The following is a 22,962-nucleotide window of genomic DNA, read 5'->3' on the forward strand; positions in this document are numbered from 1 at the left end:
GCTTGCAGACTCTTAATCATGTAAGTGTGTAAGGTGTAAAGAAGAACCCAGCTTGACTCTCAGATCACACAGTGAACATGTGGGACTATTAGATGGAGGGGGAAAAAGAACATCATTGTACTTAAAATCTGATTACATTTGCCAAAGAAATCAGAGTCAGGAAAAAATATTGAAACCCTAGGATTCCATTTACTTGGAGACCCTATTCAGAGTTGAGCCATGCTTCAAATTACAAATAATACCGGGGGTGGAGGGGATCAGAAGGAACAATGACAGTTGTGGCAGAAGACGTTTTGCTGCTCGGGTAGCTGGCTACAGCAGCATGGCATCTTCACTTCTGACCCAACTCACTGGCTGTCTCTGCCCTCTTCTCTCCTTTGACCCATTCCTTAAGTTTATTTTAATACAAAATATTTTTAAAGTATTAATTTTTTTTTTGTTATGTTTAGGCCATTATTTCAATGTTTGAGCGTGTGAGTGCACTACGTGAAAGGGAGGTTGCCATGGTAATTTCTCATTATTGTTGAATAGAAAAATAATTACTCTGGCAAAATCCCCCGTAACCTGTCAGAGCATAAGTTAAAGATGCCTGGGGGCAGCCTTGCCTTCACCATCCCCTTTTTGCAAGAAAAAGGGGGTGATTTTATTATTCTTCTTTTTTTCCATAATAACTGGATCCTTTTTCAGCTTGGCTAGGGGACACCTCATTTGGTTTTGTTCACCATTTGGCTGTGAGAGTAGTTGGGCCCACCGGTGACACGGGTGGAGTAGGGAATTAATCAGCAAAGCGTATTGAAGCTTGACAGAGGATTTATACATTCTATTAAGGTTTGGGTTTTTTTTTTTTGGGGGGGGGGGGGTGTTGCATTTTCTGTTTTTCCTTCTTCCTGACATAAAATATGCAAAAGCATAAGATGAAGACCTTGGACAGTATTCAAACTGTGACAGAGTCTGGATATTTCATCTGTCCAGGGAGGGGATCCACAGTAATTCCGTCTCCACATTTTCCTTGCCTTCAGACTTCTTGGAAGCAAGAGTGAGTGCAAATATGTGTGGTTTTGAGGTGAGGCCCTGCAATTTCCCTGCTCTTCTCTGTCTTTCCCGGGTGCATTTGCATCCCAACTACGTGATGCTCCCCTTTTGCCTCCCGTGTTGTCGGATGCTGCATGAGTAGCTCCAGTGATACTCAACTACTGAGTTAACAAGTGCTGCAAATGTGGTATGTGACATTGCTTAAATCCTTCCCCCACTTCTTCCTTCCCAATGACAAGTGTGTCCGAAAGGTCCCGGTTAAATGATAGTGCAGCCTCTCTTTTGGCAAGTGGCAGAGAGTGGTAGCTCATAATTACTTGTTGGACAATACACTCTTGTATGGGCTCATAATGTCACCCACCAAGCTGTCCTGAGTGAAGGGTCGGTGCATAGAGGTGTGTTGCTAGAAGCTGTTTGCAGGGCTTCTGTTGAACACCTGTATGTATATTCTGTACTTACCGTTGTGCCTACGTGGCTAGTCAATCCAGTGATGTTTGCATGTGGAAACACTCACCAGGTTTACACCAGCAAAGAGGAAAGAGCAGCAGGTCTCTGTGACAACAGATTTCTAAGGCGTGGGGGTGGTTTTGATACCTCTGTGTGTGACTAAATTTTGAGCAAGTCCCACAAGGCTGTGCCACTCCTGGTCCTGCCGCTGCTGGGCAGGATGAGCCTTGGCAAGGAAAATGAGTTATAGGCTCTGACCCAACCAAGAAGTCTCTCGGGGGTCTCTGGCAGGAGCTGGAATACTAAAACCTGTCCTTACCATTTCTCCATTGGATGCTTGGCAAAAATCAAAGTAAAGTTGTGAGGCAGGAAATATACCCTGCTCAGCAGTTTGGAGTAAAATCCAATAGTAACGTCTTCAGGAAAAACAGGAGCAGAACTAAAAAACCCAGATAGTTATTCCTCTGCATGCATACATATAATGACTATGACAGATGCATGTTTTCTCTTAAATCGGTATGTTATCTCAGGGTTTTTCTCCTGTGAAGGTAACTGTTTTCTGGCTTAGTTACATATTGTTCAGGCATTAAGAGGTACTCAGTGCTCACTACACTGAATGAACCTGGCCTTGCATGCTGGGAAGGCAGCTGCCGTGAGTGGGATAGAGTGGCTGTGAGGAGTGCAACTGGGGCATCTTCAGAAGTGTATTTCCAGCTTTGTTGCTGATCCTGTGTGTTGGAAGTGATTTAAATCTCAGGGCCTCAAAGGAGCAGAAAAGACTGCACCAAACATTTAAAATCCAGGTATTAAATATATCCATAGCATCTGAATGAAACGGTGGATTCTGTTGTTGCCTGACTTCTGTGAAAACCCTTGCAAGCTGGACAACTTGCACAGGTGCTAAACACTGAGGTTTGGGTGCCTGTTCTTGATCACCCAGGTCTGAAAATGCCTGGTTCAATTGTCAAAGCCAACAGACTACCTGTAGTGGTGTGTTGGTATATGCTTTACATTGTACACTATATTAATAATTGCTATGTTCCAGCTATGTGTATTACTGTAAGTCTAAGTATACACAGGTCAACTTAAAATATTGTTTTCACTTCATGTATCACACTGAAAAGTAAAGATTTCTCACAACAATTACATTTAAGTAACTAGCTGGTATTTAATTAACCTGCAGTAGCATTGTATTTATATTAAACACATTGGAATGGAATGGCTATTATATTTAGTTTCTAAATAACTTTCTTGTCAATTCATGCTGATAATCAGGTTATGTAGCATTATAGAATTAAGTACCGAGGTTTTTTCATTATTAGGACCAAGCATTTGAGATACACAGCCCAGAAAAGAGGGGGGAAAGTCATAATCATTTTATTTGCAACTGATTTATAAAACCGTTTTTAACATTTGAAGAAAAGCATGTATTTATGAGAATGAAAGATTTTACATATTTAGTGTGCTCAATAAAATGAAAACCAGTTTATTGTATAATAAACTAAATATTTTAGCTTTTTTCTTAAATTAGAACTAGAACTTCATCTAGGAAAATTAGTCTGAAATATCATATAGACATCTACACCCCAAAATCATAGGTGAAGAAGCGCAAACTATATGTGATCCTGTTGAACTTCTTTTACAAAGGATGAACATATTTTTATTTTGCCTCCTGTTAAGTGAATGATCTGTTGCTTCCTAGGATAGTGACAACCTCTGGTGGGATGCCTTTGCAACTGAATTTTTTGAAGATGATGCAACCTTAACCCTTTCATTTTGTTTGGAAGATGGACCAAAGCGATACAGTAAGAGATATATTTTTTGTTCTAATTTTAAGCCTGAGTCTAAACACAGTTTATCTGTAAGAGACAGATGCAACCCTGGCAATGACAAAGTCACTTGTTTGTATTCAGTGACCATCAAGTTCCATTAAAGAATTGCATGGGTTGGGAATCCTTTTTTTGTGGAATTCCTCTGAATTTTATTACATGAAAATAAATTATTTCCTAGTGGAGTAGGGCAAATAATACAACATAATCTTTGGAATTTTTTAATTAATTTGATTTGGCTGTGCTTGCACTCTTTGTTAATTTGGTTTCCCCAAACATTCGAGTCTTGAGTCGTGTGGGCAAAATTGTTCACAGAAAGGGAACTTTGCAGCAGATTTCAGTATTGTTGCTGGAAGGGCTTCCAGATTTAAACAGGGATCAGAAAAAAAAATACCACAAGCTATATCCTTGCTGGCGTAGATAATCATTATTCCATCAGCTGTGTGGATCTATGCTGTTTGCACACATTAAGGACCTGCCCGGGATATTGTCTGAACAGCAGTGGAAGTCTAGAATACTCTCAATCAAGCACTAAATGAAAGCTTGAATAAAAGTGAAGCAGTGAATAAATCTGATGGCATTGGTATCCATTGCCCGCATACGCTGAGCAGGAAAAAGCAGTAAAATTCATCGAACAAATTGTTTGAAGTGAATAATTCACTCAGCTTTAGCACTAAGCAACAGAGAGATAAGTAAACATTGAAAAACTGCATTGCCAATTGTTTCACTCCATTCAGAGTGACCCCTGCTTCACGGTGACAGCTTGTGCTCTGTGCTTAATGTTCTGAATCTTGCAAGGTTCTTCTTTTTTGTGAGAGTGACTGATTGTCAGCGTATTACTCACATACTTCTAATTCCTTTTATCAATTATCTCAGGTATTTATTTGACAAGTGTTACCTTCTCCTGGAGAAAAAATAACAGTCACTTTGAACACACATTCTGGGATTAGTGTTGACAGAATTACAGTTTCTTGCCTTTCAAAGCAAGTGATAACTCTGTAAAGGTCCTCAAATTACAGCCTATAGCAACGTTGGTAACAGCTGATCTGTCCTGATTAGGTTGAGTCAACTTGTCAGATATCAGATTTGCTAGTTGTGTTATCACTCCAGAAGGCACAGATACATCAGCAAAAAAGCAATTAATGTCCAGTTAGATCAGAAGGAGTTGTGTTTCTGGAAAACAGTGCTGCATATGAAAGAATTTGTCAAAGAGTAAAATATTCCTGTTGTCACAAATGCTTGATAATGGTTGTGCTATCTGTAGCTGGGACAGTTTGGTACAGGGCAGTACTGTGATTCTTAGCATTGTTGCTGATAAGCGTGATTGAAAGATCAAATTACTGTGGGCATGTTTTTAAAAGCTACTAGTACACGGGATTTTTCCTCTGGCTTTAGTTTCTGACCTCTATACAAACTGTTGTTGCTTTTGGTGTTGTTATTCTCTACATTTGGAATTAAAGCTCAGCATAAAGGGCTCGTTCTGTTCATTCACCCTTCCTTTCCTTCGTTAGTAAATATTTACGTAATTCAGAACTACAGTATTAGTGATTCTTTCTGACACGAGCAGTATTCCTGTTTAGTGATACTCTAAAGTGCATGCTTGAGCTGTTCCAGTCTGGGACTTCCATTGCCATCTGAGCAGGCTTTGAGAGCAGCCTTTGGGGTGCCAGGTTGTCCAAGTCCCTGCTTGGGGACACCTCCAGCATTGCCTGGGGAGGGCGCAGAGTGGAGATTGTGTGTTAAGAGCAACCCTCTCTTCCTACCAGGGAAGTCTGTGTCCAAAAACATGTCTAGGAGTGGAGAACAGAGCAGTCTGCTCCCCTTTGGGTGCAAACATTAGCAGAAAATCACTTCTACCTGTAGCAGGTCCTCACTGAGCACAGAGACCTGATCGAGGTCTCCGTTTTGCCTGCCCAAGCCACACATGTGCTCCGTTATGACTATGGAGGGTCTTGGCATCTCCCAAAGACCATAATATCACCCAGTACTTTTATTCCAAGTAAGCAGTGAAATTGCTAGCCAGTGGACTGGGGCTCCTGTTAGATGAGCCAGAGTATGCTGAGTGGCAGCAGCACCAAGCATGGAGTTTTGGAAGAGACGAAACAAAAGTGCCTTGTCTCCATCCACGCTGTCCCCAGCAAGACACCTGCCTCCTCGCCCAGCGTGCACACTCTTTAGTTTGTAGTGGGCATTAAAACATTGGAGCTGGCTGAGAGGGAAGATAAAAGACAAATTGTTTGTTCTTACTCTCGTAGGCACAAATAGTAATGGAGGGAACCAAGATTAGGCCCTAGAAAAGAGAAATAGGCATCCTTTGAGAAGTTGTTTATAGAGTTGAAAGTGATGAAAGATGCCAACCTCTTGCCTTTGCTCCAGGATTCAGCTCAAAATTACCTGCCTTTGTCTTGCTTCAGCCTGTGAAAGATTTGCTTACATCTCTGACATTAGTTGTGGCTGCCACCTCATTTTCTTTCCTTTGGGCAATGGTTTCCCTCTTTTGGGAACTAAAATATTCTCTTCTAGAGCAAACAAATTCCAGAAAAAATATTGGGGGTGTGTGTGTGGGGAAGGACAAATAGTTTTTTGTTGTCCATGGCCACAATTTTTCTCTGGGTTATGGTGATTGCCAGTCCTTTTCCCTCCTTGTTCTCGGGGACTATCTGGACCCTCCCTAAGCTGCCAGAGACAAGGAGGAGCACGGTGTTTTGCCCCAGGTTCCCTCTTCAAAGACCCCAAGAGTGTTGTGGGAGGCTGCTGGGAACTTGCCTATTCTCTTCTGCTCTTCTCTAATCTTGACTGCAGTCCCCAAACCCCTCTGGGGGCTGCTTTGCCCTGCTTGCTTTAAACTTTTCCTTTTCATGGGTTTCCTATTGCAGCCTTTTTCCCAGCTGGCTCGCTCTGCCCTCTGCTCTTACCTGGACAGCCCAATCTCACAGCCAATGCAAATGTTCAGAGCACATCGAATCAGGCTTATAAATCATTGTTTGTGTAAGTGTTACAAGATTTAAAAAAACCGCTACTTTTACTTGCCTCGTGTTTCTTTTAACTTCTAAAACACAGTTCTGTCCAAGAAACTGTAAGGGTTGTAAACTCACTTTTTTTTTTTTTTGTCACAGAAAACTAAGCTGTTTATTTAATTTCATGGCCCCAAACTGAAGCTTTATGAAAAACACCAAATATTTCTAGGCCTGCCTTTCACATTATCATGTTTTACAGCACACCTCTCTATACTGGGAAAAGTGTTTTTCTTCCCTTTGCTACTCTCGCTGTTGGGTCTGCAAGGTTTCTCCTCGAATATCAGCTCTGAGATTCTTTAATTTGTAGGGAAAAATAGATACAGGTCAAAGCGGGGATTTTAAGTCACTGGGTTATGTTTACTTCACTTGGCACGAGACAGCACTATGTACTGATACTCCAGCTAGCTTTAAATGTGCCTGTATATCTGTATGGCACAGCATGTAAAGATACTTACTTATGCCCTGGGAAGAGTAGAGGTCTGTTAGTTCAGTGATCCACCACAGCTAATTAATTTGATTGCCAGGTTTGTTAGACCCAGACCAGTTATCTTTGCAGAACATTATTCTGCCTCGGATAGATGTGCACTTGAAAGCCCAGCTCAACTTTTCATGCAGGGATTCTGTGTCAGACCTGAAATCGCTGCTGTGCCCATCTTTGCAGCTCTTTTTGTCTTTCTTCAGTATTTTATTTCTGTAGATGCGAGAACTTTACCTTCTGCAATTCTTCCTCCCCGGTACAGCATTCCTGAAAGAAGATACTATCTTCTTTCAAACATCCACTGAAAATGTATGTTTTTCTCCTGTTTGCTTATACCCCTCAGCTATTCTTTTGGTCTGCTATTATCTATGAACCCTACTCATTCTATTAAATTCTATGTTGAAATTGAGTTTTAATGAGAAACGCTACAGAAAATGAAGATATATTTTAATGTAACCAAGGTGTAAATTATGTGTGTTTTCTCTAGTCTGGCTTTTTTTTGGCTACGGTGAGACAGAGAGAAATATCACACATTCCAAAGCCTAAAGACAGGGAAAGATTCCTAAAACCTAAGAGACACTACCTGTTTTAAACTGCATTAAATTACATTCAACAGAAACTTAAGAAGTAGACCTGTGAAATTCATTTTACAGTGAGAGCAAAAAGAAATTTGCTTTAATTTATTACGCCCTGATTTATTGGGTCAAGAAGTAAACAGGATTTAAACAAAACCAAAAAAGAAAATATGCTTAATGGAGCAGATTTTTTTTTTTTCTGGTTGTGGATAAAACATATTCATTTCCTGTTAAGAGCCTTCTATCCCTGTAAAAGAGTAAATACTAGACTCTGATCCATTGTTGCCCAGGTTCTTTGTTTCTTAGAGACAAAATATTTCCCGAACAGATAAGAGAAACAAGTTTGATTGACAGCTCTTAGCAGAGTCTCATCAGCTGCTGTGCTGACAGCCTGGTGATGCGCACTGTGCTGATGTGGTAGGGACTGACAGGTGATTGACAGCCCAAGACTGTGGAGACAGGAAAGATGAAGCATGCTCAGTAAGAATAATGTGCAGTGTTTATGCAGCACTGCAGAGAATAGGAGCTAGAAAGTTAACTCTTTCAGAGCAAAGTGACACTGTAACACATAATGGATGCAGTTGCCACTGTACAGAAAATTAGAGCTTGTCTACATTTCTCTGCTGTTCACTAAATGCCTTCTGTTCATGGAGGAGCTATATACTGTGAGGAAGCAAAAGCATGAGCTATCACATTTGTAGCTGTAAAAAAAATTCATGCATGGTAGGTATGATGGAGTCCTCAAAATGGATTTATTTAAGCCTATAGATGTAGAATGTATTGAGAATTTCAGGGAGTTTTTATGGGCTTCCATCACCCAATTTTATATGGCATTGCATAATGTTACATAGCAGAAATTTCAGAAGGAACCAGTTGAGCTCTTTTGCTCTGTGTATCCCTAGAAAAATATAGTGATTTCGGTTTTATTGTTGCTCTGAATCTGTAGCTGATAATTGAATATGCATTTTGTGTTATAATTGCTACTGCAGTTTGTGTTTGGAATGTACAATATAACTATACCATGCTTTGCATTTTATGCACTTACCGTTCATTTTCCCTGTTTGGTGCATGAACCCTGCTTGATTTTTCTTCATTTCTTGATTTTTTGGTAACTGGAAAGTTAGAGGTAGAGTTTTCTGGGCAATAGTTTCAGAGCACAGTGAACTTTGGGCCAAACAGTAAAATCATCAGCTTTAAAGTGCTTATCTAAGTTTCTCTGTGTGCCTTTAGAATATATTACATGGGTGTATCTTGGACTTTATTACAAATCATTTGGTGAATACACATCGAGTGAGCTGCAAAAGATTCATTCTGCCTTTGTACCTGTTTATAACCTGTGCAATACAGGTAACTTTGCAGCCCTTTGTTGGATAACTTCTGCGGGGGTTAATGGTGGAAAGCTATGTCTAGTGGGCATTTCTTACAAGCAGGGAACATAGTTTGGGAATAAACAGGGAAAGTTTGCCACACATTACCCGCTTGCTTAACTGCTGTCACAAAGATGGTTTCGAGAGGCTAGCACGCTACATTATCACCCCAGGTTTCTATAAAACTGTTGTCTGGCTTCTCTCACATAACTCTTACAGAGAAAATTAAATTTGCCAAGAGAAACAGATTGTAGTATTTCCAGGAACATGCTCTTTCTTTTTCTTTTTATTTTTTCCCCCGAGAAATCCCAGTCATTAAACATGATTTGAGCATTCAGGTACAACACAGTAAATTGGCCTAGCTTAGTAAGGGAGACAGATTATTCTGTGTGACTGCCTGGTCTTCATCTTTATATACCACTCTTCTAGTTTTGGTTTTTTGTTTCTTGGCAATACTTTCAAGTCTAATTTCAGAATGTAGATGAAAATTTCATTAAAATCAGGTCTAACAGGTCCACACCTCCACCCCCCACTTAATGATTTCTAATTGATAATTACATCTTAAAATTGTTTTTTTAAGGAGTTCTCAATTAATTTTACATGTGCTCTATTAAAAATGTATATTAATAATTTTTAGTAAGAATATAAGGAATGCACTAGTAAGTAAAATGCATTACAGGTGTCTAAGTGTATTACACCTATGCACTTATCTTTATCACCCAAACTTCTGTAAGCTCATCAAAGAATAAAATGAGATTTGTTTGACAAGACCTATTTTACATAAACCCATGTTGACTGGCATTAATTACATCCCTTTCACTTCAATCTTTGTCAGTTAAATCCTGTATAATTTTTTTCACTATTTTGTCTGGATTGATATCAAGCAAGTGTATTATGTTATACAGTTACCTGACTGTATAGTGTCCCTTCTTAAATATCAGCACAACAGTAGTGCTTTCTTTTAATTATTATTTTATAACACCAGCTAGAAATGTGCAAAAGAAACTCTTAGAACTGCTAATTTTAAAACATTTACTCCTAATAGGTACTACTTAAGATCCTTCTTAGCTGCTGACGGACTAGGAAGCACTTTTCATCTCAAGATCAACATTCTTTCCAAAAGTAGAACAAAAAAGCTTTTTATATATTGATGTTAACAAATTTTCTGTTTCCAAGTTAAATTAAATTTTGAATAAAATTCAAGGTCTTTATTTTCTCTAGGCCATAGTCACAGATTTTTCACTGCCACGTTCAGCATCTCATTCTAATGTTTTATATTTCATAATGTGTTTTTACAGAAGGCTTTCCCCCTTTTTCTGTTTGCTTTATATTCTATATTCATCGTAATTATCAGGGTTTTTTTCTTCTAATCATTACCTTCACTTTTGTACAAAGTTTTTTATCAAAGTTGTTTTCTTTCTCACAGCATAGTTGTGGCTTTTGGATATCTTATCAAGTCTGTTTTACAGATTCTTAGTTTTCCTGCATAGTTTTTATCCGGATTTTGTCCCAGTCAGTTGAGCTTTGGTGAATCCAGTATTTTGAAGCACCAGCTGTATCTCTCCTACTGACTGGGATTGCCTTTTCTTTGTCTGTACTGAATGCATGTTTTGGATGGCATTTGTACAGAAACATGTGGTCTGATTGGAGAGTGTCCAGAGGAAAGCAAAAGTCTTGAAAATAAGACTTACCAAGAAAAATGAAAGCATTTGAGTTGGTCAGTCTACAGAAGAGAAGACATGGGAAAAAGGAGAGGGGATAATGGGACATAATAACAAGACCTGTCAAGGAAAGGCATGTGGTGTGTTTCCATATCCATGACGAGCAGGAGAAGAGATGCTGGCCTTAAATTGCGTAGAAGTAGTACATTGAGCGGTTAGCTCCTACTGATAAGAAAAATGAGGTGCTGGAACAGATTCTCTGGGGAGGCTGTGGAGCCTCCATGAGCCAAGGGGCTGTGTCTGACCTGCATCTCTGATTCCCTGGAGTTGCTGGTGCCAAAGCAAGTGCCATCTTTCAGCCCCCTGTTCAGTTCAGTCTCACCCATCATAACAAGTTCTGGAGTGATTTTCTCATCTTGGGTGCTAAAATTTTTGTGATTAAAAACACCCTACTATTTCTCATTTTTAGCCATGTGAATAATGTTTTTCTAATATTGCTGGCTATGCAAGACTTCCCACATGAATCTTCCACCGATTTCCTTCAGAACATGCATTTTTCTTTTTCCCCATATTACTGACAGGAGCTGAAGGAATAATTCCTTCTGGTTCCTGATTTGTGATTAGCAGATCTGAATTAGACCTTCACCTCTGCCCGCTGCAGGCTTGTTAGTTAGCATAATGTTCCTGTGCTTCTGACTTAACGATACCTTTAAAATACAAAAGGCCTTCTTTAAAGTGCCAGCCATGTGCAACATGTGTGTGCATGCACGTATGTATACACACAACCTTGGTTAGGTACTCCATGGAAAAGTTTACCATAAAAACTCTCCTATCAACCTGTTTCAGATACCTTACAAATAAATACAAGATTTCAGATATCTTACAAATGGGTATCTCAAATCTCTTCTGCTTGTTACTAAGCACATTATACAAATCAATGTTAGAGACCCTATGTCTGTAAAGTGGCACCTGGAAAAGGGCAACTAAACTCCTAATGTGAATATTGCACAACTATATATAGCCTCTAATTGCAATGGCACACTGAAATCCTAGTCAATCAGATTGATTCTGCTGCTGTATAAACAGATTAAGCGATAAGCCCTCTTTGGGAGAAATCATAATATAATAGGACATGATACATTATAAGAGTTTTGGGTCCATCCAGAGAGCAGGAAGAATAAAGGCAGAAGTAACATGAGAATCACAGTGATTTATGGTCTTTTACACTGCCCAATACAAATAATCCCTTTGTCGTGGTTGGCTTTTGTTCACCCATTTGGTCCAAATTATGTAGCATTCAGTTCTTTCTCTCTGCTGGAGACAATGGTAATAAAACGCTGGAAATCCATGCAAAAAGAATGGAAATCAGTAACTTTTTACACCAAAATATTAAACAACTTTTCACTATTACAAACTCAGAGCAAATGATTTCTTTCTTTGCATAGTGTGATGGCAGTTGTGAAGAATTGGTCAGTGCTTTTTCTGTTTTGCTGAATCATAAAATGGTTTGGGTTGGAAGGGACCTTTAAAGGTCGTCTAGTCCAACCCGCCCTGCAGTGAGCAGGGACATCTTCAACTAGATCAGGTTGCTCAGAGCCCCATCCAACCTGACCTTGAATGTATCCAGGCATGGGGCATCTACTACCTCTCTGGGCAACCTGTTCCAGTGTTTCACCACCCTCACTGCAAAAAGTTTCTTCCTTATATCTGGTCTGAATCTGCCCCCTTTTAGTTCAAAACCATTACCCCTTGTCCTATCATATTTTTATATGAAATTGAAAATATTTGGTTGTTATTACTTCAGTTTTTAAAATTATCAGGTGATTGTTAAGATGGTCAGTTAATAGATGTTATGTTCTTGCAGAAAAATGTTCTAACATACTTACAGAGTTTCTGTAAGAAGCAAGACTCAGTCTGAATATTCATCCAAATTTAGAATGATATGTATCTTTCCCTTAGTACTCAGGAAATATTTTTCTTCTGCATTTTTCATTTTATTTCTTTTCTTTTATTGCACTTACGTTGTTTCTTTTTCAGAAGTGAAACGCCTTACTGTATGAATGACCTAAGCAATACCATAAAAAACTGGAAACTTTGTGGCAGAGCATGTTTTCATAATTTCATCTCATTTCTAGACCAAAGAGAGGCATTTAACTAAATATAGTAGTTTTACCCACAACCAGTATGAACTATAATACTTTGCAGCATACGGGTTGCCTGAAGGTATTAGAAACGAATTTCCTTTTATAGAACACTGAATAACTAAACAGTGGACTGTCAGACTTTTTTCTTCCCTTTTTGAATCCTCAGGTGCAGGTGAATCAGAATATCAATCCTAATAGGTCTGGGAGCTTTATGTGTATTAGGATAACTTTATAATAATTTGAAAAGTCTAAGTTGTGCATATGCACTTAACACTTCAGGTAGTGGTGTTGCAGACCTCACAGCTCTAGGACACTAGCAGGACAAGGCTTGTAGATGCAGACAATCTTTCTTAGGTTCAGATAATAAAAAATTTGCTGCAAAATATGACCTCTACCCACAAATTTAATCCTGCAGACATGTATGCACACAGAAGTAGAACACAGTCAAATATGCAAAAGTGCATCCTAATATAGTGTTGGGTTTATTACACAAATGTACACATTTGTGTTTACTGTACGAAGAAAACTTTAAAAAAACTTTTACATTGTATTTCAGTGATGCAGTAGTGCTGTTCCACATGATGCACCTTATTTTTAGGCACTAGGTATTTACTGTAGTGCAATATTTTTAAATGGCTTAGGAGAATACAATATGCAACATCACCAAAAATTATGGAATCTTTATAGAAATACATTTAAACTGGGTCAGCTGTAGCACCATGATTAGTAGAAATAGAGCCAAAAGCTGACTCTGGACACTGAGATACTGTTCCCAATTCCATATTGGAAGTTTCCTTGAATTAATGTAGTCATGAATTTTTTTTTAAAGTCTGCTCTGTATGAGAAGGCTGAGATATTATACAGTGGCTATCGTTCTTTATCATATTGAATTCTGCACTCCAAATTATATTACCTTTAAAATGTTGCTGACATTTTGCTGTTCCACTATTCTGATCCATACAGGTTTTATACCGTAGTATTTTAAGTTCATTCTGGTGCATATAGCAGTGTAAGCAGTACCTTGCATTTCTTGTTTCTTCTATCGTTTTCTCAGAGAAGTAGGTTCTGCGGAGTATTTGCTTAGGATTTTTCAAGACAAATCCAGCCAATATATAGATACTATTAAAAGTTTACATCAGAGAGGACAGTTTATAGGAATATGCATTGGATTTGGAAGAGAATGATTGAGATTTGTGACATTCCTTTGGTTTTGAGCAGTTCAGACCACTTTTCTACTGAACTACTGGGAATGTCTTGTCTCCTGATGACATTGTTCAGTGCCCAGCTCTGCCTGCATGAGAAGAAATGCTAATCCAGGTCCAGTATTCCAGAGCTGCTCTTCTTTGAAGGATCTTAGCTCCAAGTCATTGAAAGTGAGTGTTGGTACCTTCATTTGATGTTGTATGGGAGAGCCAAGAGAAGGAGTACAGGCTAGCTCTGATGCACTAGAGATGGCCTGGGCTGCTGAGGAGATAACGCTGCAGCACATGGAGTTACCTGTGACCTTGTGGTTTCACTGTGCAGGTCTGTTTCATTGCTGTCACCCAGCCAAGACATGTGGATCATCATTCACTGGTTGAGAAAAGTTTATTGCTCAAGGGCTCTATCACATGCAGCTTAGCATTGGGCAAGAGCCTAGGTGATGTCTCTTCCATACCTCTACTCCAGAATGAACTGCCCAATTGTAAGAGTGTTCCTGCAGCCAAAGGGGCTTGTGCCTTGACTACAGTGTCTTGAAAGTGGTATGCCTTCATTACCAGTGTTGCCTTTTTCATACCATTCAGCTTGAAATAGCTCCTTTTCATCTGTGACCCAGGCTAATCTTAGAAGTTTACCATTTTGGATACAGTGGAGGAATGTGTGCAGAGAAGCACCAGTGGACAGCTATCTGTTCAGCTGCAGCTTTTGAGTCAACATCATCTGTGCAGTTCACTGGATCCCTGAAAGTAGATGTTGACCATTGTGTTGTATCTTTTAAAAATCCATTACAGCTCCCTTCTCCATTTGGCTATGAAAAAGGCTTTTATATACAATTTTATCTAGTCCAGAAATATAGAATACTGTGTAATTCAATTTTATTTTTGTCTTTAATGTCTGGACCTGAATTAATAGGGCATTACTTTTCATCCTGATATCAAACTTGTTCCTTTCATTCAGATCCAAATTCCTTTGTAGTACATGATTTAAATTCACTACAATGAGGTAAAATGAAATGCTGGTCCAGGGAGCATTAAACTAACATATTTTTGGTGGCACATGTGATAGCACCAGCCTGCTGTATAACTGTGTTTCCCTCCCCTCTTCTAGTTGCTCAGAGACTTTAAAACTTTTTTTCACTCTCAAGAACCGATATAATCTATAGTTGTTCCTCCTTCCCCCCACCCCCGCCTTTCAGCCGTAAGGAAAATCAGTTCATCCATTGTTAAATGAGATTAGAACAATTAAAAATACACTTTTCTTTTATAAAATCAAGTGCCTATGATTTTTTTTGAAGCAATCCTAAATTCAAACTAGCTTGGTATTCACTAACTGAGGATCAGTGCTTTCTTTTGTGGCAAATTAGCTTTGATTTGACAGCTATTTTTGTTTCAAGATTGTATGCACACCCGCTTTTCTGCTGAGGCTTGGCTCTTAGGGACAGTTGCACATGCATGGCTGGCTATGCATCAAATTCTGTAATCCAAAGGGATGCTTCAGGTCATGGTTATTTAAAAAAAAAAAAGACAAGAAAAGAAAAAAGTCCAGGCAAAGAGATGTTGAACCAGAATGTGGCCTTGCACCCAGAAAATGTTTATCAAGTTGGAAAACAAAGGAGTATCTGCCCTTTCCAGACTGTTTCTATTCAACATTCTGCTTTTCTTCATCATGCATGCACAACTAAAGTGGTGGAACTGGTTAATAGTTTTAGAATGAAAATGAAACAGAGGATATCTTATACTGAGAGAAGGGTTTAACTTAGCTTCATAAAATGTGCACGACCTGTAATGTGATTTTGTGTACAATTTGAGAACTGTATTATGGTAGGGATAAGGTGCTCAAGTAAATAGAAAGGAAAAGTCTGGACAATACGTTCCAACTTGGTGATCCAGCATCTCCAACCACCTCCAGAAAGGTAGAGTTTGTACTGTTAGTACTCTCGGGGGCAGCTTGTTGGTATAAGGTTATAATCTGTTGTGCTAGTGGCTGGAGGCTACATAGACATTAGTAAGCAGTGTAGTGCAGTAGGAGAGGATCTGAAGAGCAAAACAGCTGGTGTTGAGGACATGACGTGCACACTGAACATGTTTTGCAGGGGTTTACTTTGGACTAGGTCCAGTCTAGTCTAGTGAACTAAATGCCTGTTAATGGCTGGAGTGCATTAGGTGCATTCCTGGAGTCCATCTGATTCCTCTCTTGTGAAGGGAATCCAGTTTGTGAGCTTGGAGACCTCTCCGCAATGCAGACCAAAGCAGGGTGATTCGGCCACTGACTTCAGAAAAGCGGTCCTTAACTGAGGTAAATAGTGAGTGTGAATTTAGCTCTGGAGAAAGAACCCCTTTGTGATAATGCCTTCATTACGCACCATGCCAGGTGCGATGTCTGGCATCCTGGGTAAAAAAGTTGGTTTGCTTTTACTTTTGATATCATTTATAGCATAGAGAGAATAACCCTCTGCTCTTCTCCTTGCTTCCAAAACCTGCATGTTAGTCCTGGAGGAGTCTATTCCACATCTCCAGCGTTGATCATGTTCCTGTGATAATGCTCTTCCCTGGTCTGATAGCGATTCCGCCTCCCCAAACACCTGCTTGATTTTTTTCTTCTAGAGATGTGGAGAAGGTAGACTACTCAGCATGCCACCTCCCACCCTTTTCACTCATTTTAGTCTTTGTGAGGTCTGCAGCCTTGCTCTGCAGCTATGTCTCTGCCCCTCCAGTGCTGCTGACCTCCCTTGGGGTAAGCCGGTAGCCAGGCTTGGCAGTAGCTGGGTTTTTCTGCTCCAGACTCACATCCCCCATGTTGGGTCAAGCAATTAGCCCCAGCTGAGAGTCCTAGAGTGCTGTATGGAAACCCCGTCACTCAGGGAATGGGGTCATGCCTGTTCTTGGCATACTTTGAAAGCCAGTCTTGCATCCCAAAATGCCTTCTTCTGAAGCTTCCTTTGCCCCATCAATTCTCTTTAATAACAACAGAGATAAAAGACCTATTTAGAACCTGATGGTGTGATTCTATAGTGTAGAGCTCAGATACAATAAATATAACTTTAGCTGCTCCTAGCAATAACTTTTTTCAAAAGAATGTAACCAATATGTCAGTAGAAATATTGTGGGCTGCCATGACTTCAAATTAGTATTAACATACCTTGATATGTCTCTTGATCGTAGAAAGGTGCACACATATATCTAGATTGTAGTAAATTTGTATACTATCAAATTCATTTGTGTAAATATATGTGATCATGTAATTACAGTCTGCATTATTGCAATACAGATGCACAGGGAAGCAGGATTAAGACTGTGCTGTCAGCTTCAATTTGAACATCCCCTGGCATCTGAGCACACTTCAATGCAACATTAACTTAGGAACAGCAGTAATGTCCATGGAGAATGTTAGCTAGTACAGAAAATGGCAGTGTAGCTCCTCAGCAGAAGTGGTCAGTGAGAGCTGTGACACAACTACACAGAGCAGAGCATCCTCTGGACCTGGCCACCACTAGTGCATCTTACTACAAGAAAAAATGAAGTGTCCCACAAGACAGTTAGCAAGGACCAGCTCTCTCCTTGCCTTCATCATTACAGAACTGCTACTTCTGGAGAAAAAGGACGGATTCAGCACTTAGACCTCCATCTAGAAAGGAGGAGACTGTCAGTATTTGATTTTTGCTTGTTTGTACAATGTATCATGAGGTAGTCATTCAATTCTGTTTAAGTTGAATGATTGTTTAAAGACATTTTAGTATCTACTGAAAGTGCTAGTTAATATGCAGAGACAATAAACAAAAAGTATTATTTACAGAGAGTATGTTAAAGCCATTTTTGGCTTTAATGAGATAATATTGGCATGTGGGAATTTTCTGGCTTGCATGTCTTTCTAATTCAGTATTCCACTTCTGTCACTTCTTTTCTAAAGTAAGGGTTATTGCAATTGCACAGCATTTATAATTTGTCCTTATGAAACTGATACATCTACTCACCAGACCATGACACATTTCTCTAGACCTGTTGATAGGATCTAAACTATACTTCTTCTGTGTGCTTTGAATTTGCAAGAAAAAGTCAGCAGGATTGAAAGGGACAACCATGAGTCCTTTACCATGAAATTTTGAAACAGTTCTAATATTCAAGAAAAGAGCTGGGAGCCTGGATCAGACAGCTGTGTTACAATAGCGTGTACAGCTTTTCATGTACACGTTACCATCCGATTTTCATTCTCACTGAAGAACATTCTAGATTTTTTTTTGCAAGCTTTTCAAGTGCTTACGTATTTCTCTTTTCCTTCTTTATACAAGCATAGTTATAATCTTTTGTCACTGTTTTACTTTATGAAAGATGCTATTTGACATGTCTAGCCAGTTTAGTTATAAAGGAAGGAAGCAACAAGAAAATAACTTCCTAATATACTCATTATATTCAAGTCAACAGTGCTTGGGCAAAACAGTGCTTTTGGTTTATACTCATATGCTTTACTTATGCAATGATGAGGCAAAGGGGCAAAGAGAAAAATTTTCAGAGGCAGAGAATGCTTATAGTCATTTTTACAATTGTTCATGTAAACTTCTCATTAATATATCCATGACTGCCATTATATACAGCCATTTGAGAAAAAGAAAAATCACTATTAAAAACATCGTGCTGTGTATTTAAAGTCTCGCCATCATTTATGAAACTTACTCATGAAACAAACTTTCGCTTTTTCATAAAATAATGATTAGTGTTCCCAGGTTTCTGGCACTACCGACTTGGTAAAATGGCATGCATATATAGGTTTCCTATTTGAAAAGAAGTCTAGGAAAGATAATATTTGATTGACTACATATGAGTAAACCTACTATTTCAGACAACGTAGCTGAATGTATTTTATGCAAAAATATTAAAATGCATGGTTCTTCTAAAACAAGGATAGGCCAAAACATCAGTAATTATGAGAGTCTTTATGCAGGTTCAAAGCAGTACAGCAGTTCTCTTTCATTTGATAATTACCTTGTTAAGCTAGTGTCCAGCTAGCTCTGTATCTTTTAAAGAAAAATAATCTGCTCATTAATTCATGGCAGAGCTCCAGCACTCTTCATCAAAATATTGGTCTGGAAATTTAACTGAGTTTTAGATTTTCTGGACTAAAGTAAGCAGCTCCTTCTCAGGTTCCCTCTGGATCATTTGCCACTCTTTTTCCATTTCTTATCTCTGCTATTATACTTCAAATTGTGCCATACTTAATTGCCTGTGTTTCAATGAGTTCTGCCCAGTGCTACATAAATGGCAAGAATTCCCTGTCTCAGTACAAACCAAAGACCATGTGATTTTTTTTGCCTGTCCATTTCCCATCTAACTTTGTTTGTTAAAATTAAACGAAGAACAATATACCACATTTTTAACTCCTCACATATTTTTCAGACTAGAGAGAGACATGGTTCATGTTGCAGGGATGGCAGATAACACAAGAATCCTTTAACAAAACATGTAAAAGTTTCCTTGGATGATGTGAGAATGGCTAAACATTCTCAAAGGGAAGTTTCTTCCTTTCTTTGATATTTCAAATGTAGCTCAGACTTGTTTGGTGGGACTGCTGAGAGCTGTTGACAGACTTAGATCAGTGGAAACCTTTCTTAAAAGTTACATTTTCTTCTTTTTCTTCCTCCAGAAGAAATCTAACTTCCTGTTTCACATCCTAGATGCCTCGTGCTCACTGCAAATAGCAACAATCAGGTTTATCCTGTTGCTGAACTAGCTTAAATATAGACATCTATAAAAACAGTAATAATGAATCTCCGCTAATATCCTCTTTATTCTTACAGAGTTTTTGTATAGATTCCTTTGCTGTCACTGAAGATGCTTTTATGATTTCTGTAATGTACTTCCCTTTCAAAACAGCAGAGAAGCTTTCATCTGTCTGCCATCATTACTATTTACAATTGCAGTGGCACTAAAGATGATCTTCCTCAAGTTTCCAATCCACAGTATTTTCTCAGGCACTTCAAAACTGCCAGAAGTTATTTCAGGGATAATACATTTAATATAGACTATTAAATCTGATTCCTTGAATTCCTCAAGACATGTCAGGAGTGACTCAAGCTCTTATTTGTTTTCCCATGGACCACATGAGAGCGTCCTTTTATTTAAAATCAACCCAATTTTATCCATGGCCAAAAGTGCAATGCTAAAGGTGTATCTCATCAGAGTCCTCCACCCAGTGCTCTACACACGTTGCAGAGTAGGAAAGTCAAATTTTCTACTTAAAACAACAACAACAACAAAAAAAGCATGGGGAAGTGGGTAGTGGTGTTTCAAAGCCCTCCTTTGCTTTTACTTAACATGACAGTAGTTTAGTTCTTTTTTGACTTTGTACGGCAGTTGAGTGCCCAGTTCCCTCATACGCTTTCACATCTTGACCTTTTGCATAATCTGAGAACATGAAAGTAGGAGAGGGCAGGAAGGGGCTCTGGCCTGTTGGATCCCCCCTGTGAAGGACTCATTACCCTTACCAGCTCCTAAGCTGTCAGTGCATGGTATCGTGCTACGTGACATCCAGAATTGCCTCTGCAGCCTCTGGGATGACCATAATTCCCATGTGGATGGAAGCTGAATTGCCTCTAGCAACTCTTCCCTGCCTCTTGGTAGGAAGAACCAGCTGTTTTTCCTGTTCAGGAACATTTACAGGCATGCGTTGAGCCTGCCTTCCCCTCACCACGCACTTTTACACTTATAGTTCCAAGGATCCCTGAAATGCTTTGGAAATACCAGTGTAGTGATTCATCCCACCCAACTGAGCCATCTGTTAGAAGGTATCTGGAATTGTCTGGTTTGGGGATTTTTTTTTCTAATTTTGGTCAAAGTAAGAAATCACCTACAAGATTCAGTCCGGACCTTCCTTTCCTGTTCAAATAGCAATGCATTGCTATGCAGAACTCTGCTGAAGACCACCTGCTTTTCATTTGAAGTTTGGTCAGACTGCGCTATTTTTTGTTAGCAGGACACAGGCATTCGCCAGTGCTATGTCTCTGTAGACAGAAAAGTGTCTTTTGGAATTAGAAGGATGCTATGCTTTAAAATGTCTTTAGAAAGTGTCATGATCTACAAATTCGACACAGTTGGGAATGGTTTTCCTATTCTCATTTCTGCATTATTTGGACATCTGAGGTCCTCCAAGCTCTCTATTACCTGCCACTTCATCCCTTCCCCTCCAGTGCATGAAAAGAGTCAGCGGGGGCCCAACCAGAGGAGCAGATTCTACTCCTAGTTGGAGATAGATAGTCACTGCTGGGGCTGGCCAGGGAAATGGGACCTGAGACCCTGAGAGGCACTTGGGACGGGGGAGAATGAAGGATCGTAAGAATTTGTAATGTCTGCCAGTGGGGTAGACAATGGAGAAGGAGGTAGGAGAAGAACAGATCCCATATACTTACTTTTGTGTGTTCATTTCTAAGATGTACTTAAGGCTCAGTATTGGGCTTATAGCAGCCGTGCAGGGAAACATAGCACCTGAAAGACACAGTGATCCTCCCCAGACTGTTGTGGGGTCTTTTTAAGTAAACATCAAGATGGATTTTTTTCTTAATATCATTTTTGAGTGTTCTGAGGCCTTATCTCTTGTGAAAGGCAACACAGTGAGCTGGATAAGTATTTTAAAAACGCTGAAAATAATGAGTCCAAGATGAATTGTCTTGCTCTACTTATATATAGATACTAGGAAGAAAACACAAATCCTCTGAGTTAGAATTCCTGAACTTTCACTACAAAATCAGATTTTCTCTTTAGACCACCCTTCCTAAAGCTTTGGAGAAGATGCTGCCTAGTCAGAAAATTATTTCTGTAGTTAACCTCTTCTTTTACTATTATTTATTTCATTTGTTTTTCTGCTACTGCCACCTTTGCCACATTTTGCCTCATTTTGGAGAGAAGACACTGAAATAGCATGGGAACCACTGTTATCTCAGGATCCAGGAAATTGCCAAATACCATGCTAAGTTACTTGCCATTCTAAGAGATACAATCTGATTTTAAGATCAGAGTCAATGAGGTCTAGCTATGTACCCAGAAGTTTGAAAGCCTGCGTGATCTAAACTGGACCTCCTGTGAGTTGTATATCACCATAAAACCCAAAGCAGATATTCTTCTTTTGCTGTAAGTGTTGCTTGAGGTCTAAGAAGAATTCACGTAACTTGCACAGGAAGAAATATCTCTTCCACGTTGGCATCATTAATCCTGCATTTTCTACAGCAAAATACAAATTAATTTTATGTCGCGCAGAGCTAAAAATCAAAGGTAATAAAACCTTGCAGGTTACTTCTAATCTTCTATGGTGTGTCTGACTGCATCACATTATCAATGGAGAAAAGACAGTTTCCATTTCAGCACACAGCCTTTTTCAGCTTTTTATCATATAACTTCTTGTTTTTATGAGGAAAATTACCATGCTCTCATTTATTTTGTCTCTGCCACTTTTATCATCCTGGAGGTGAAAAATTCGGTACCCAATGATTCCTGTACAGTAGCTGTTCTGAAAATTTGTGCTTTTACATACTTTTTTTAGTGAGATTTTTCTTCTTTAATTCGTAACCAAAAGCTACTGTAGATAATACTGTGCAAAGGATGTATTGTATGCGCTAAATAAAGCTGCTGCCTTCTGCTATGATTTATGACTGAAGTTACACCTCAGAAGTGGAGAAAGTCTAAGGGATGTAGCTAGCAAAGGATCAAAATCTTGTCTACTCGGAATTTGACAGTTAATTCAGGTAAGATTTGTTTCGTTGGACAAGTTCAGGTGCCTTCTTAGATTGCCTTTCCTGAACAGTGCCACACATGGGAGATGGGTATCCAACAGCTCAAACTGCCTTTCCACCTGCACAGGTACTGGGAGCTTCCAGGCTCATCAGAGAGTTATCTTCTGCACAAATCAACTGTAAAGACTTTCTAGTTGACCCTCTTGCCAGTGGAAGTCCATCCACATCTTAGATGGAATTAGATGGTGTGAATTTTGGTCATCATGTTTACAATAAAGTGTTTGTCTTCACTTGCACCGTCAGTCCTACTTAACATTTGTTCTGTTTCTTGTGTCTGCATTCCTTATTACCGAGGCAGTGCTTTAGTGTTAGACTGTGAAGATGATGAACACGGACAACAGATTTCAACAACAGGGTCCTAGAATATGTTATAGAACGTGTATTTAAGGCCTTAAAAAATCACCCTCGTTTCCACAAAGTCAGTGGAAGTGACTTGCAT

General features: G+C 39.2%; 1 protein-coding gene across 3 annotated transcripts in view; it reads left to right on the forward strand.

Moving 5' to 3' along the window:
• Nucleotides 1-22,962, forward strand: part of LDB2 (LIM domain binding 2) — a 228,361-nt gene that overhangs the window by 79,600 nt on the left and 125,799 nt on the right. For all 3 annotated transcript variants that reach the window (XM_075709211.1, XM_075709212.1, XM_075709213.1), the window contains exon 2: nucleotides 3,182-3,284. In XM_075709211.1, coding sequence (XP_075565326.1) covers nucleotides 3,182-3,284 — 103 coding nt within the window. The remainder of the gene's footprint in view (nucleotides 1-3,181; nucleotides 3,285-22,962) is intronic.

The sequence above is a fragment of the Pelecanus crispus genome, chromosome 4 (genome assembly GCF_030463565.1).
Source record: "Pelecanus crispus isolate bPelCri1 chromosome 4, bPelCri1.pri, whole genome shotgun sequence".
NCBI classification, from domain to species: domain Eukaryota; kingdom Metazoa; phylum Chordata; class Aves; order Pelecaniformes; family Pelecanidae; genus Pelecanus; species Pelecanus crispus.